At 55.4% G+C, this 15,185-nt stretch overlaps 6 protein-coding genes across 6 annotated transcripts; 5 read left to right on the top strand and 1 right to left on the bottom strand.

The window, feature by feature from the left end:
• Positions 1-242: 242 nt before the first annotated feature.
• On the top strand, positions 243-473 carry PG985_013206 (uncharacterized protein; the record flags this gene model as incomplete). Its single annotated transcript, XM_066832972.1, has 1 exon — positions 243-473. The coding sequence occupies one exon, from the start codon at positions 243-245 to the stop codon at positions 471-473; it is 231 nt and encodes a 76-aa protein (XP_066677712.1).
• A 487-nt stretch (positions 474-960) lies between these two features.
• PG985_013205 (uncharacterized protein) lies at positions 961-2,868 on the top strand (the record flags this gene model as incomplete). The annotated part of the gene is made up of 1 exon (XM_066832971.1): positions 961-2,868. The coding sequence occupies one exon, from the start codon at positions 961-963 to the stop codon at positions 2,866-2,868; it is 1,908 nt and encodes a 635-aa protein (XP_066677711.1).
• A 3,457-nt stretch (positions 2,869-6,325) lies between these two features.
• PG985_013204 (uncharacterized protein) lies at positions 6,326-7,809 on the top strand (the record flags this gene model as incomplete). The annotated part of the gene is made up of 3 exons (XM_066832970.1): positions 6,326-6,410; positions 6,669-7,501; positions 7,534-7,809. The coding sequence occupies 3 exons, from the start codon at positions 6,326-6,328 to the stop codon at positions 7,807-7,809; spliced, it is 1,194 nt and encodes a 397-aa protein (XP_066677710.1).
• A 1,028-nt stretch (positions 7,810-8,837) lies between these two features.
• On the top strand, positions 8,838-10,568 carry PG985_013203 (thymidylate kinase; the record flags this gene model as incomplete). Its single annotated transcript, XM_066832969.1, has 3 exons — positions 8,838-9,576; positions 9,671-9,779; positions 9,902-10,568. 3 exons carry the CDS (start codon positions 8,838-8,840, stop codon positions 10,566-10,568), a joined length of 1,515 nt encoding a protein of 504 aa, XP_066677709.1.
• A 458-nt stretch (positions 10,569-11,026) lies between these two features.
• On the top strand, positions 11,027-11,350 carry PG985_013202 (uncharacterized protein; the record flags this gene model as incomplete). Its single annotated transcript, XM_066832968.1, has 1 exon — positions 11,027-11,350. The coding sequence occupies one exon, from the start codon at positions 11,027-11,029 to the stop codon at positions 11,348-11,350; it is 324 nt and encodes a 107-aa protein (XP_066677708.1).
• Positions 11,351-12,498: 1,148 nt separating this feature from the next.
• Positions 12,499-13,911, bottom strand: PG985_013201 (uncharacterized protein; the record flags this gene model as incomplete). Its single annotated transcript, XM_066832967.1, has 1 exon — positions 12,499-13,911. One exon carries the CDS (start codon positions 13,909-13,911, stop codon positions 12,499-12,501), a length of 1,413 nt encoding a protein of 470 aa, XP_066677707.1.
• Positions 13,912-15,185: the final 1,274 nt, after the last annotated feature.

Here is a 15,185-nt window from a genome sequence, read left to right as displayed (position 1 = left end):
CTTCACTTGAGCCAGCACACCTGGCAAGTGAGAAGCCAGGAATCTCCTACCTAGGACGGACGTTTGATAGGCAACTGTGGGAGCTGAAGATGGCTACGACGCGCGTGTCGAATTCAGATATACATACATAAAACGATAAAAAACCACGCTTTTCTTTTACGACGTAAAAAACCCGATTAAACCCTTTTCTTTCTCAAATCAGTCGTTTTGTATTTTCCCTTCTTACTTCTCAGGGTATGTAAATGGGCGCTCTGGGAATCGTGTTGCTGTTTATTTCGACACGAGAGAGGTACCAGACTCTCGGCCCACGGGCACGAGAGCGGGAGGTCGCGGCCCTCCTGGCGGAACTGCTCCAGTTCCAGGCTCTCCGCCTCCTGCTACGCGGCGTAGGCAGCTGCCTCTTTCTGTCCACGGACTATCTGGCGGAAGTAGTAAGCCAGAAGGGCGATGACTCCGTGGGCGAAGACGTCTGAGGTGGGACAGAACCCAATCCAGTCTGATGCCTTCACTTGAGCCTGCCCGCCACAGGAAATGAGAAGCCAGGAATATTCCTTGGTTGCAAATGAGATCAGTACATCACAATTCACGAGTCGCGATGAGTCGCGCGAAAAATAATGAGTCGCGAGTATTCAATTACATTGAATATGTGATTGTTATGTGACGGGATTGTAGATAGGCACACAAGTCCTGGCTGGACCCAAGCCACACTCCCATTATTCAATTCCCGTGTGGGATATCCTAATTATCTTTTCTTTCCAGCAAGCTCCAGCCTTTGAGCTTTCACCTTTTTTCATCGCTCACACATCTCTTGCGAAATCCCTGCTTTATTTCACATTTCTGTGCAAGAGAACCATCCTCACAGTTACACGCGACCAAACCCTGTTTCGGCGATTTGCCTCGATTTCATCATCATCGCCGACCCCCTGATCATTCCACTTTTGCAACCGACAATTGTTCACGATGGAGAAGAAGCCCAGCCTCATCGTCACCTTGAAGGTTCCTGCGAAGCCGCGACTCTCCACGAAGCGCAAGCAATCTGATGATGATTCAGACTCGGATTTCACGCCCACGAAACGACGCGCAACTGCTAACAGAAGAGTGGTTGACACTTCGGACGAGGACAGTGACAACAACAGTGCCCCCAAGATCGCCGATGGCTCTGCTGGTCAATCGCGACATGGAAGCGGCGCCACAGGTATGATCACCAACGATGCCATTCACGAAGCCACCACTGACAAAGGTCCCATCCAAGGTGGCGGCAGCCATGGTATCAAGGTCGATGAGAAGAGTGAGACCAGCATCACTGATGATGCTCCCGTCGCCGCTGCTCCTGTCGGCGCTGCTCCCGACGACCTGATCCAGAGTCCTAGTACCGACACCAAGGTCAACAACATGGTCGACGCCGTTGCCAATAATGGTGCCCCAGAAGATGTTGGCATGGACGATGACGCGACCTCTGATAGCAGCATTGAGAGTTTACCATGCAATGACATCGCCTTCATGGACAACGACGGAAAATGGAAGTGGAAGCATCCAGCCACCAAGAGAGGACACGCGAACTTCAAGCTCGCCTTCCCGCTCGGCCCGGATATCTTCTACCAGCCCTTTACCTACCATGGCCTCGGCGGATTCCAGGCCATCATCCATAGCATGGCAGCCCAGCATCCGGATCTTCCTGTCCCCAAGCTGACAGAGTTCGCCTTCGCCTTGAAGAGAAGCTCTAAAGTGAGCCTCAAAACTCAGCACGATCAGCCCAACAAGACCGCATTCCATGTCCTCAGCGGCTCGAAGGTGGACGGCCAGGGCAACTGGGAGCCTGACTGCTTCAACGATGACACGCGCTTCCTCCTCCAGGACCACTTGGCGCTCGTCTTCAACATGTGGCAGAGCAGACGCGATGTCCGCCTCACTCTCGCCATCTGGAGTAACGGCGTGCCGTGGCCGTACAAGATTTGGGAGCGCGTTGGCTTCAAGGTGACAACGGACCGCGTCGTCTGGATTTACCACGACGGACTCCAGTCCTACTCTGGTCTCGGCAACATCGGAAGTCGCGATGAGGAAACGATCAAGGCCTTGACGTTCAAGCAGAGAGAGCTCGATGCCTACTCGAAGATAGTGCGAGGTGCTGGCTCGTACACTGCACGCGATATCATGAAACTGGATGCTCAGCAGTCAGCCCCGGCCGAGACGTCAACCCCTGCCGAGACGTCTACCCCTGCAGAGCAGTCGGTTCCTGATGAACGCTCGGTCGATGCAGAGATGACCACTCCCGCCGATGGAGAGCCGGCCCCTGGCGAAGGAGAGTCTGTTCCTGCTGAGCAGACCGGCCCTGTCAAGCAGTCGGTTCCTGACATGAAAGTGGCACCTATCGAAGGAAAGTCCGACACTGCTCAAGAGAAGCCTGAAAAGCCTGTCGGTACCGACGACACTGCTCCTGCTGAGCAGCCGGCCCACGTCGAAAAGGTGGTGCCTACTGACCAGTCATCGCCTGATGCGCGATCAGGCCCTGCTGGACAAGAGCTGAACCCTGCCGAGCAGTTGGTTCCTGCTGGAGAAGAGTCGGTCCCTGCCCAGCAGGTAAATCCTGTCGAACACCCTGCTTCCGACACCCAATTGGTTACTGCTCAGAAGGAAGCAGCTGGTGCTGAAGACGCTCCTCCTGCTGAGCAGCCGGCTCCCATCGAGAACGCTGTCGCTGCTGACCAGTTGCCTCGCGAGGTGCAATCGACCTCTGCTGCAGATGAGCCAGTGTCTATCGACCACCCGCTCACCGAAGAAGAGATGGCCCTTGTCGACCAGATGATCCTTGCCATCAAGTCGGCCCCTATTGAGCAGTCGACTACTGCTGAGCAGTCGACAGGCAAATGAACAGCCAGATCTTTGGTCATCCTCCGACACATGGCGGAAGGAATCTGGACGAGAGGATTCGCCATAACCATCTAACACCGCAACAATACTTGGGGAATTGGGTACGGGGAGACTCCCGAATCGATGCGGCTGAGACGGGATGTGTGGTTCGGCGCGATTGCCAGGATGCTGAAGAATGGGATCTGAACGACGACAAACACATATGCGCACCTTGAGATAGCTCAATGCAGGCGCGAAGGCACATCAGTCGCTTGACCACTGAGCCTAAACATCGTCGATCTCAATGAGGCACAGATAGTTACTACATACCCGGTATATGCTATGGCTTACGATACGTGTCCATCGAATGTGAATCAGAAAAGAGTGAACTAGTTCTCGTAGAAAGCGCAAGAACGCGGAAATGGCTGGCGGCACTTGCTTCTTGAAACAGTGGCCTGTAGGTATCCAAAGACGTATCTTCTGAGGTCTCTCACGTTGACTTCAATCGAGAAAAGACGCGACGGATGGGATCCCATATCAGACGTTGAGGAGGTTGGCAGGGCCCAAGGAGCTGCAGCACATTGGTCAAGAGGTACAAGACAGACTCCGCGCTAGAGATTTGACACGGAAGTGCGTGCAGAAGAAACACTTTCCCTAGACGAGTGGCGCCTCCAAAGTTCGTTCTACCTTGTGGCCGCGAAAGACGAAATAAGATATTAGGTGGTTGGGAGACGGGACCGTGAAACCTTGATGACCTCGAATTGCATCACAGAATGGCCCAGTCCGACGGATACTAATGATCTTCTCTTTTTCTGGACGGTACATTGCTTTTCCCCAGTACAACGGCTGCCTACCTATTGGTCTGCCTGTCCGCCAGTTGTGGAATGTGTAAGAGCCTCTCTCCACTTAGCCTGCTTGTGCGAAGCAGCTACGGCACACAGAAGGAAGACATACGGTACGGCCTAGCACTAGCCCGTCGCCACCAACAGAGCCACCGCTGATAGCCCGCCAGCCAGCCAGCCCGCCAGCCAGGCGACGAGAACAAATGCCGAGCGTGATAGCCTTGGCTATTAGAAGGGCATGAATCGCACGAGGGAAATCGCGCAACCCCAAGGACAAAGACAAAGACACGACTGGTCTGGGCCTGGGGCCGGAAGGCCAGGCTCATTCAGCCCATCCCAACTGGCTGGGGGAGACGGTCGCGACGTCTGCGGCCAGGCATGTCGTCAGGCAGAGAGCCCAAGGCCTGATGGCGGAGATCCTTCTCTGGGTCGATGGGGGTCCATTGGCTGCCCATCAACTTTAATGCGCTCACTCGAGGTGGGCCACGTATTGCAGAGACCGCAATGTCTGGCAGGCTGGGAGACTCGGCCGGAGCACCCAAGGAAGAGTCTCACTTGGGGTTGCGTAAGGGACTGGAGCGACGAGAGCCTAGAAGCATCGCCGCGTGCAAGCAACACTGCCTGCCTCGGTGAAGAGAGAGGCTTTCAGACTCGTAGACTGCGAGATATATGGGATAACCGGCGGATATAAGTGATCCATGATTTCTCCAGCAATTGCGATGAGCAGCCCTCTATGCATGAACTGAAACAGACAAGACCTGCACGCCTGTTCAATCTCGTATGGTGCGCAGGTCGGACGCAGCCAAATGAGGTCTCGAACTCGTATCTGTTCGCGTCGCCCCCAAATGACGATTAGCAGTAGCGTGTCGGACTGAGCAATGACGGTCAATTAGAAGCAGTAAGACGGGGAACGTCAATCCCTTTAAGAACGCGAAAGCGTGTGACCCCGGCACCTTTGGGCGTGCTTTACGCGTGGAAACAGGCCGGTCTGCCCCTGGTCTCCCTTTGAGCGCGACTGAAGCGTGGCTTCTGGTTCTGGTTTAATGGTTTGCGGCCCGTCCGTCGACCCTCTCGACCCCCCCTCTCCATCTCCGCTCCAGTCAATGGCAGGAATCGTGACGCGATAATTGGCACTTAATGGCTAACAGCCGAGGGAGGAGCGGACTGGGAACTTTGCTTTATTCGTTATGCTGCCCGAGATTCAGCTATTAACTAGGACGGATTCGTATAGATGGGCATATAAGACCTGCATGGGCTCTAGTGAGGGTGAGACAGTAGACTTGATTTAACGCCCTGCCAGCAAATCATGTGCCGTGGAGGGGGAAATGGGCATATGCATGAGTGTTCCTGGCCGTAGCTGAATTACTACGGCCACCCTGGTTCGGCAACGTCCAACGTTCTTGGCTGGCTTGCTGTGCTTGGTGGTCGTCCAACGCCAAACTGCAAAAGTGCTGCGACACAGCCCGGATCTGCGTGACCGCGAAGTTGCAGCTAAGCAAGCAGCAAGCAGCAGCATTGAAAGCGAGAAAGCCCACCCACAAGCAAGCCGAAGAACCCCACCAGGCACTAACCAGTGCTGTAACTCCACGCTAAAAGTGGCACCCCCTTGGCCGCCCCCTGCCGGGCCATTCTGACCGCCTGATTGGATCGAAGGGGACGAGAGGACGAGAGGGAGTGGAAAAACACGCAGCGCATTAGATACACCAACACCACGCGTCTGCTACACGATCCCATTTCTCTGATCTGGTGTCTCGTCTCGTCACTTCGATTCAACTTTAACCTGCAGGAAGCCGGTTTGAGGCCTGAGCGTACCACACCCATTACTTCCTTCCTTTTCGACCATTTCCCGTCTCTGTCTGCAATCTGCATATCGCGCGAAATCCGTCCCATCCCTGATTCGTCCAGCTCTTTAATTGACTGCAACGCCCACACCCAAGTCTCACTCTCAGCAAGCAGTACTTCCCTCTCCTCTGCCCGCTTAACAGACAGCGCCTATTGCAACAGCTGCGGCCTGCTAGACCCGACGTGCAGTTTTTGAGACAGCTCTACCTCATTGTGGGCAATCAACCAAATCTCTCCATCCCCCGGGCCTCACCTTTTCGCGACCACCCACCCCTCCCCTCACCTTCACTCACGCCCTCGCTTCTGTCTTCCTCCCATCTCTCTCGCTCGCTATCTCCACACGGGACGGGATCGACTGCTTGCCTGGTTGCAATAAGACCTTGTGATTCCCTCTTCACACCATTTCGCCACTTTTCCCTCCTGCTGTTTCCCCTCTTACCCCGAGAAACTGCTCTTCGACGTCCTTCAATTGAAACAGCCCAACACAGCACGCTGGCATCCAAGTGATAAAAAAGATAAACAAACACAATACCAAAGGATTGGAACTCGTTGACCCAAATCGCATCCTGCCATCCTGTCCACTACTACTGAATTTACACGTTCATCCTTCCGACGCCTAGCAAGGATCTTTGACAGCTTGCTTCTGTTCGATTGACAGACAGAAGCTTGCAGGCATTACGAGCTTCGCTTGGGAGCCTCATTGGGCATTTTGCCTGGTAATTCCTTTCTTTTCTGCCCACGGACGGTCGGCGACATCCACCCCACACCACAACAATCGAGCACAACACGACACAATGGCCACTCTTTCCCGTCAACCCTTTGCGCCTCTCGACGGCACCCGTCTGCAAACACTGACGAGCCTCAAGAACCGACAAAATTGTAAGTCAATCTCAGCACTTCGCACGTCCCTCCTTGTACAGGGATTCGATTGCTCAGTCCAATTGTGAAATGCCCCTCCAATCGTACCACCACCACAACATGTGTCGCAAGACTTGAAGTCGATGCTGCAAGCTGCACGCACTCAACTCAATAGCGCATCGATGCATGCTACGCGATTAATGTGCAAACTGTCCCAATACACGTTCAAAATGATTATCTTCCGATTGCCATGGGTCAATAATGCTAAACATCGGACAGCTGTCTCTACAACTTCTCCAGGAAAGCGGAAGGCTTCCGAGCCCGAAGATAACGACGCCGAAAATGTCGACCCAATCATTTTCTCGAAGCGAGTTAAGGGCTCCTCCGACACTTCTTCCTCGACCAAGGACTTCGTTAAGCCCGCCACTTTCCTGCTCACCAAGTCGTCCTCGACCAGCAACATTACCAGCACCTCCAAAGTAGCCGCACCCCGTCCCCGTAGTGTCCTGAACCCCAAGTCGCCCACTTCCAGATTGAACACCGGTATTGCCAAATCTTCTCCACTATCGGCCCCGGCCGGTCGATCGCCCACCCGTGGCAAGCGAACCGGTCTTCTCTCGTCGCGTCGTCGCACTGCTGGTCCTTACTCTCGGATCGACCCTCCCAGCTTCGGACTTGGTGCCTCGTCGTCGCCTGCCCCTTTCTCTCTTGACGCTGCACTCAAGGGCACCATCCCCAGCTACACCAGTCGCGAAGCGTCAGCAACCCCTGCTGCGTCGAAGTCTTCCATTGCCTCTGTGCCTTCTACGCGCTCTTCAGACTTCCCCAGCATTGACGCGGGTGACCTGAAGTCGTCATGGATCTTTGAGATTCACGAAGACACTGCCGAGCAGGAGATGACCAACCTTCTGCAACACAGCACTTGCACCTTGGACATCAGCTCCGACGAGGAAAGCGAGCGTCGTCAACAGCGCGAGCGTGCCGAGGGCAAGGAGAATGTCCCTCCCGTCGATGACGTGTCCCAGACTGCCAGACCTCGTACTGCGAGGCTCGCTGCCGATGCCGACGATATGTTCGTCGAGAAGGAGCGAAGCCCGCTTGGCGAGATGGACGTCAAGGGCTACTTTGCCGAGGCTGCGACGAGACGAGCGTGGTGATCATCCCCGGCGACGACGAAGAAGAGCAGCAGCCAGTCAAGACGGATCGCGAGAACATCCCCGAGATCAAGGTTGACGAGAGCGCAGCTCCCAAGCCTGTCGTTGAGGATGGTGCCCAGTCAATCGACGAGCTGATGGGCAAGTCCGACGAGCCTGCGCCAAGCGTGGCGTTGCTCGAGCCCATTGAAGGTGCTGGCGAGAGCTTCGAGGTGTGGGAGAGCAGCAGCGCGAAAGACGAGACTGAAGCAGCGTCGTCGTGCTGAGGGGAAGAGATGTGAATCTTTGTCATGCGTCTTTATGCCTAGATGACTGGGATGAACTGAGATGACGTCGAATGAGTGATGATGTGACAGTAACCTGACCTAATACAGTCGCTAATAATGAGTCGGAAGCGCCAGCGGTTGGAAAAGGAGTATTGAGGAGTTTACATTCTGCTAAGCGGCATAGCAACGGCTACGGAAGTCGATTTGGGAACTACTGCGATTCTGGTTGTTTGTTCTACTGTACGGATTCTGTATATACCAGCGGGCTTTTTGGCGTTGAAATCATTTTGACCTTGGTCTTTGTCTGAATAACAACTTTGCTACTTTGGCATCTTTCTACAACGTTTTACCTTCATCACCATGCGATACTTGAAATGGTGGAATTTGAGGAATTGTCGTACAGGGCCCAGTCGCATTGTCGGGTGCTCCAGCCCGCAACCATCTATCTCCTAACTGCAATACTCTTGGCCTGGTCATCTAGGCAGCTTGCATCATGGCCAGCTGCAAGTCATATGTACAAGATGATAGCTTCCATGCAGAATAAGCGCCCGATTGAGAGCGAGTTTGCTCGAACCATTCCTTGCTGCTGCAAGGGCGCCTTTTTGTTTGCGCGCCTAGTGACGTCCAGTCGCATCACCCGAACGCAAGAATCCGGAAGCGGGGGAAATGCACGTGATGGAACCACCACTTAACGCGTTCGCATCGTGGGAAAGTCGCGATGCCAATTGCCCGTCTGTTCCCACATTCATGCGGCTCTTCCAACTTGACACTTTTCCAAGCCAATGACCAACCGGAATAGGTCTCAGAAAGCGAGCGCATTTTCCAATTGCCCCTGATTCGAATCCTCCTTGCTTAGTCTCGCCAATTGCTGGGTTTTACATTTCCATTGGAGCTGCAACCGCCCGGTCGTTCATTGCATTGGAGCTGCAGGTGTCCGGACTGCATACAAAGTTCGCTCGTCTGAGCCCATCATCGATCGACTCTCTGTCGTTTTTTTCCCGCGGTTTCGTCTGATTCTTCTTGCATCAATGTCATCCATTAACGACCTGGCCACTGCGGCCACCATTGCCTCCTCGGCCGTGGCACTGCAGTCCTCGCCCGGCCAGAAGGAGTCGCAGCTTGCCGCTGGGGCGTCCAGCAGCAATACCCAATCATCTCCGCCCCCTGCACCGCAGGCAGAGCCGCTCACACCCTCTAAAGCTGATGCGGCTGCCAATCCTACTACGCCTGGTGGTCAGGAGACCGCTCCTGACACGCCTCCTTCTATCGTCGTAGCTACACAAACTCGGACACCAGGCCAACAGCCAGAGCAGCAAACACCGCAGCAGCAACAGCCACAACCCCCGCCGCAGGCGTCGCCGGAAGCGTCAACAGCAGCGTCACCACCAGCAGTGGACCAAGAACCTCCCCAAGCCTCACCACAGCCTGCGCCCTCCGCTGCCGCCCCCGTCCTCGCCGCCCCCCAGATCTCCCCGCAAGACGCCGCGTCGGCGCAGATCCCGGCACCACCGGCACCTTCCGCTCCAGCCGCTGGTACAGACGCTGCCACCGGCGCCGAGGATGGCGACGCGACGATGCGCGACGCCGGCGACGAGGAAGGAGCGGACGATGCCGCCGGCGCCGCGGAAAAGGAGCGGCCGAAGCCCGTGCGCGGCGCCTTCATCGTGTTTGAGGGCATGGACCGCGCGGGTAAGACGACGCAGGCTAAGCTTCTTCAGCAGCGGTGCATTGAGGAGGGGAGGGAGGTGAAGTTTATGCGGTTTCCTGGTAAGCAAGCAGCACACTCTTTTATTGCCTGCATGCTCTATCTTATGCCTCAAGAACACGGTTTGCAGGTAACATGACTGACATGATGTTATAGATCGCACGACGCCCATTGGTCAAATGATCGATGCGTATCTCAAGGGCCAGTCCGAGATTGAGGATCATGTTATCCATCTGCTGTTCAGCGCCAACCGCTGGGAGGCACTGTAAGTTTGACATTATCCATTTCCTTGCCTTCCATCCTTTCTCCTTGCTATCGTCCCAAGCAAGCCGGTGCACGTTTCATCCCTTTCGTATTGGTCCTGCTCGAAGCTAACCGCCATAATAGGAAAACCATCCAAACCACATTAGCCGCGGGCGTCTCCATCATCTGCGACCGCTACTACCACAGCGGCATCGTCTACAGCGCCGCCAAGCAGAACCCGACGCTGCCCCTGGGGTGGGCGAAGGCGCCCGAGGTGGGCCTGCCGCGCCCGGACCTGGTGCTCTTCCTCGACCTCGAGGAGTCGGTGGCGCGCGAGCGCGGGGGTTGGGGCGGCGAGGTCTACGAGAAGGGCGAGATGCAGCGACGCGTGCGCGAACTCTTCTGGGGCTTGAGCATGGGCGACCTCAGCCATACCTACCGTCACCAGCGTCGCGAGTCCGCGTCGGCGGCCGCCGCTGCGGCTGCGGCTGCTGCAGCCGCTTCTGCAGCAGCGGCAGTGAAGGTCAATGGCGGTGGTGCGGCAGTAGCTGATATGGATACGGTGGTGGTTGGGGGCGGGGCGGACCAGCACAACAGCAGCAGCAGCAGCGCGGTAAAGGGGTCGTCGTCGATGGTTCACACGCCGGGCGGTGAACGGGGCGAGTTTAGACAGGAAGAAGAGGATCTGCAGATTGTGGATGCGGCCTTGGGCATCGAGGAGCTGGCGGAAAAGGTCTGGGCCCACGTTCTGCCACGACTCGATTCTGTGGAGAGGGGAGAGGTTGGGGATACGGTGCGGGTCGTGCGGTGAGCAGCGGCCGACCGACTACCGAACCAAAACCATCGTTCGTTTTTCCTACGTCCAAGGGATTGGCGGTGTTGGGCAATGCCGAACTGTGGTTTGACAAATTTAGCACATATTGATGGGGTCGGAAGAGAGATCTCGGTTGCGGGAGCCGTTGCTGATCTGTGCGATGCGCTATGGGCTGCAACCACTGTATTCTGTGTATGTTCTGTTACATGTTCCTGCGTGGTGATCGGCTGTGGGATGATGTTTGTAGACGTGTATGCTTCCAAGACGGGGGTTTCACGGCGATTACGTGGTAGTGTGATGGATCTCTGCTGGGAACTTCGCGGTCGAAAACTTTTGCATGTGTTGTCTTCGTTTCCCCATAGTTAATGAGGGGCAGGAAAATAGGTTCCTCTTTAAGAACGATTGCCTCTGTCGTTCTCTGAATTCCACGTAACTTGCTTGAGATCTGCAATAACATGTATATGCCCAAGCTTTTCAAGATGAACAAGGAAAGCCCTCCCCAGTCCTCTTCCGACATGCTTATGATGTCAAATATGGATATCCTGACGTCGATGGCGCCCAGCTTGCCGCCCTTTTACATCTTCTATTTCTGCTTTCTGGTCCTGCGATATGTTACGTTCATGTTGAGGTACAACCAGTTGATCGCTTCGGATCCCTGGGATTGGCGGTTGCGGGCGAGCGGGACCAAGAGGCGGTATTACTACATTGAGGAGAAGGGGCGTGGCGCGGACTGTCCTGGGAGGCTTATCCGGGTGCGGCGGCGTGGGGGTTCGACGTGAGAGGGGGGCTCGGGCAATAACAAGCTGTATGACGAGGCAGCACATCTTGACGATAACGATTGGATAGCCGTGTGGTTGATTGTTGACGGTGACGAAGCTCGCGGCGAGGGCGGGTACTCTTGGGCCATTCCAGGGAGTCGGGCGGCGTGCCATCGGGGGTTAGTCGTGCACGCAGATTTCATTTCATCCGGGGTAACGCGGAGATGCGCCGGGGCCGCCGCATCGGAACCAAAACCGTGCACGTTTTTCGGGCGTCGTGTTTCGACGACGGGCCGCCCCTGTTGAGCAGGGTCTGTCGGTGGCTGGTGGGCCAGCAATTGGGCCGTGCTGAGTGAGGCTCGGAGCGAGCAGACACGACTTGCGCCATAATCTCTTCCCCGGGAAAGCGACCTGCGTAAGTCTTGGGTATACACACCAAACTTTACTCGTGACTTACAGCAGTTGCGCAGTAAAGCGCCTCGAAGTCCACTGTGCAGGCAGCACAGCAGATCATCGCATCGAGAACGAAGGGACCATCCGGCGGTCTGACAACGCGCGGGGGACAGGATGTAACGCCGTTCCGGAGGTTCTGGATCTACGACGAGAGTCAAGTGCTGCCCGTATGCGATGTGAACAAATTGATCATCCATCGTATCTTCACCGGCAACACACGTCAAAATGTCGTAACCACATTCTTCTAGTATTGACCCCGGTCATTCACGAGACATTTTATCATACCCGGGAAACAACATGACTCCCATCCGCCCTAGAATACTGGGAGGCTTGACCCGTCTGACCAATTAGGTTCTGGTCGTTCTCTGCCAGCTGCCCGGTCAGCCTAGTCACGGGATACCGCGTTTCTCGCCAGTCAGAATGAAGTGTATGAACGTTAAGGGGCTGGGCTTTTTGGGGAAACGCCGCTCGGGTTACCGATGGATGTCACAACATTTTACTATTATCCCACGCTGTTATCCCACGACTGTTATCCCACGACTGTTATCCCACGACTATTATTATGCACATGACAATGGCCCGCATGGATCGATGAAGCAACGGCAAGCCTCTCTGTGCCATTCTACGGACCAAATAATATCTCTGCATCTCGCTTACTCCATAAATCACATACTCGTAGTGTTCCTTGCAAGATGACCCCGCTCTGTCCCCGTTGATTACAGGATACCAGCCTCATACGCCTCACCCCATGGATCACGGCCCCGATGATAGAAGTCATGATCAAAGCAATTGCACTCCATGTCGTCCTCGTCTCCCAGATCTCCAAGATCACCCATACCGCCCATACCGCCCATACTACCGCCCAAGATCCGGACCGGAGGTAGTTCATACTCGTCTTGGTGATCCCGAGCGTGCTGCACCGACGGCTTCTCGGCGGGCGGGCCCAGGTAGGCGCTGTCCTGAACCGCCAGCTTCAGCATGTCCCAGGTCTTGTCCGTAACCATCTCTTGTAATTTCCGTTTTGCGGCCGCGTTCTGCTGCCCGCAGATGTTCTGCATGGTCGCCACCTCCTGCCGGAAGCCGTGGGTGGCGCAGGCTTGCGCGTCGTGCAAGAGGTCCAACGCGCCCACCGTCTCGCACCAGGCAGGATACACCTCGTGCATGGTCAGGACCATTTCCTCACGGGAGCCCTTCGAGTAGGCGCCCGGCCGAGCGTCGAACGTGGCGCGGCGGGGGCTCAGCAGCTCCCGGGTGAGAAAGCCGTTGGTCTGGGTGATGGCGGTTCCTATCTTCAGGCACTGCCGCAGCAGCTTACCTTCGACCTTGTCAAGGTCGCCGTAGGGACGGGCCAGGAACCGATGGGAGAGCGGCCCGCTGACGGCGCTCCGCTCGATCGGCCGCCAGAGCTCGATGGGCAGGCGGCCGGTGACGACTTTGCGGACGACTTTGATGTTGCGTATGTCGATGAGCATCTTGACCTTGAGCAGCATGATGGACACGAGGAATCCGAGGTTGCCGAATCGGTGCAACAGGAATTCGGGCTCCTCTGTGACGTCGGCGTTCTTGATGTCAAGGAATGGCAGATCGGTGTCGCCCCAGTCGTAGTCGTCCTCTCGGCCGGCAGTCTCCCACCACTTGATGAGATCATAGCACTCCTGGTCTCGGTTGAGCCGCAACATCAAAGACGGCAGGTGGTCCCGAATGCCCATGTTGTCGCTGCGGCAGAGCCGCAACATATCCTGGAAATGGTCGAGCGCCTCGGTCACGCCGTCCAGCGTGCAGGCCAGCCGCGCCTCGTCGGCCAGGGCGAAGCGGGCCCGCATGTACTCCCGGGTGTTCTGGACGGCCCAGAAATGGCCCACGTGCGTCTCGAAGGCGTTGGCGGGCGTCATGAAGTCCTGCGTGGCATGGCGGACGTGGTAGTCCTCGTGCTCGAGCTTGGTCCGGAGCTTGCCCATGTGTTTGCAGAGCGATTTGTGCTGGGGGCGGTGCTGGGCCTGGTGGTCGCGGCTGCAGTAGCGCACGAGGCGGCAGCCGGTGCATTTCAGGAGATTGGGGCGTACGGCGTCGCAGGAAGCGCACCGGTGCTGAAGGGGGCCATGGGGCCCATCATAAGGGGGTTGAGACATGGTCAGCGTCAATCGTACTTCCACTCTGCGTGCCTAGTCGAGGTGAGTTTGGGGATCGTAGGAGATGCGGTGTGGGGTAATGGTGTCCAGTCCCTGCGAGTATAAACCGGCCAAATCTCCTCTTGGAACCAGAACTTCAATTGGATATTCTATTATTACAGCAAAACTTGTTGATTCCACTGTCGAAATCTGGAGTAAACGGAATAATGAAGGCTGTTGGTGGAGGTTTATTCCCGCGTTCGCTCGACGGGCAATAGCAAACGGTTTCAGACCTGATTTGTGTCACATTGGAGTTAACTGGGAATGACTAGGGGGCTTGGTTTTGTGGCGTGACAGTCAGGGCACAGGCAGTCGACAAGGATCTAGAGACGGGTGGCTGTGGGGCATGGGGAAGTCAAAAACAACGACAAGCGACTGCTGTACAGAAACATAACAACGGCAAACATGTAGATGTGATTCAGAAGAGATAAATGTATGTCGTTATTTGGCCCGGCTGTGAGTGTATGCGTGTCTCTTTTGGCTTGTCAAAACACATTGCTCGTAGAATACTGTAAGCGATCCAAATGCGACTGTCAGTGGTTGTCAGCTCGATGAAGAGGCAACAAGACTCATTACCTGAGTACCACTACGGGGAAAAGAGAACGGGGTAAACATTATGTGTGCTTCGTGGTAGCGGTTGGACCAGGTATCCTGTGTACCAGCCGATGATTTGATACTAGCCTTGTCTTCCCAGAAAGCAGAATTTTGCCTCATTAATAGCTACACAGTTACAACAGAGCAACGAAGCATAACGATCATTGTGTGAGCGGATGAAATCCGGTACAATTAGGGTTTATTGAGTCATGTTCTCTGGCCCGTTTGCTCAGATACCTATTGCAAGTACAGATGCAAACACGGCATGCCCTAGATAAGGATGATGATGTCGGCAGCGTCTGGTATCATTTCCTAGCAGGTAAAGCCACGAAGGTTCTAGTGGGATTTAAGCAATTTCTATTCGTGGGGAACCCGCCTGGCTGTCCGGGGAAAGTGGATCACCCCGGTGAAGCCATCGCCAACCCGCCCCCTAGGGAGCATCAGTGCTCCTCTGCCCACCGTACTTTAGCTGTACTCTAGGGATTATAGTGATTGCTTTACTGATTATAGAAACTGACAGACCCACACTGACTATTCTGGACCTATAAATACACCCCCACCTACCTTGCGCTTGAACTTCCTACTCAAAAAAAATCTAACTGAACTGAGCTCAGTTCTTTTTGATCACTCAACAGACTTGG

The sequence above is a fragment of the Apiospora marii genome, assembly GCF_038362585.1.
Source record: "Apiospora marii strain CBS 49790 chromosome Unknown utg000011l_segment0_segment0, whole genome shotgun sequence".
Classification (NCBI taxonomy): domain Eukaryota; kingdom Fungi; phylum Ascomycota; class Sordariomycetes; order Amphisphaeriales; family Apiosporaceae; genus Apiospora; species Apiospora marii.
Note: the sequence above shows the minus strand (reverse complement) of the source record. Positions and strands in the feature narration are given on the sequence as shown.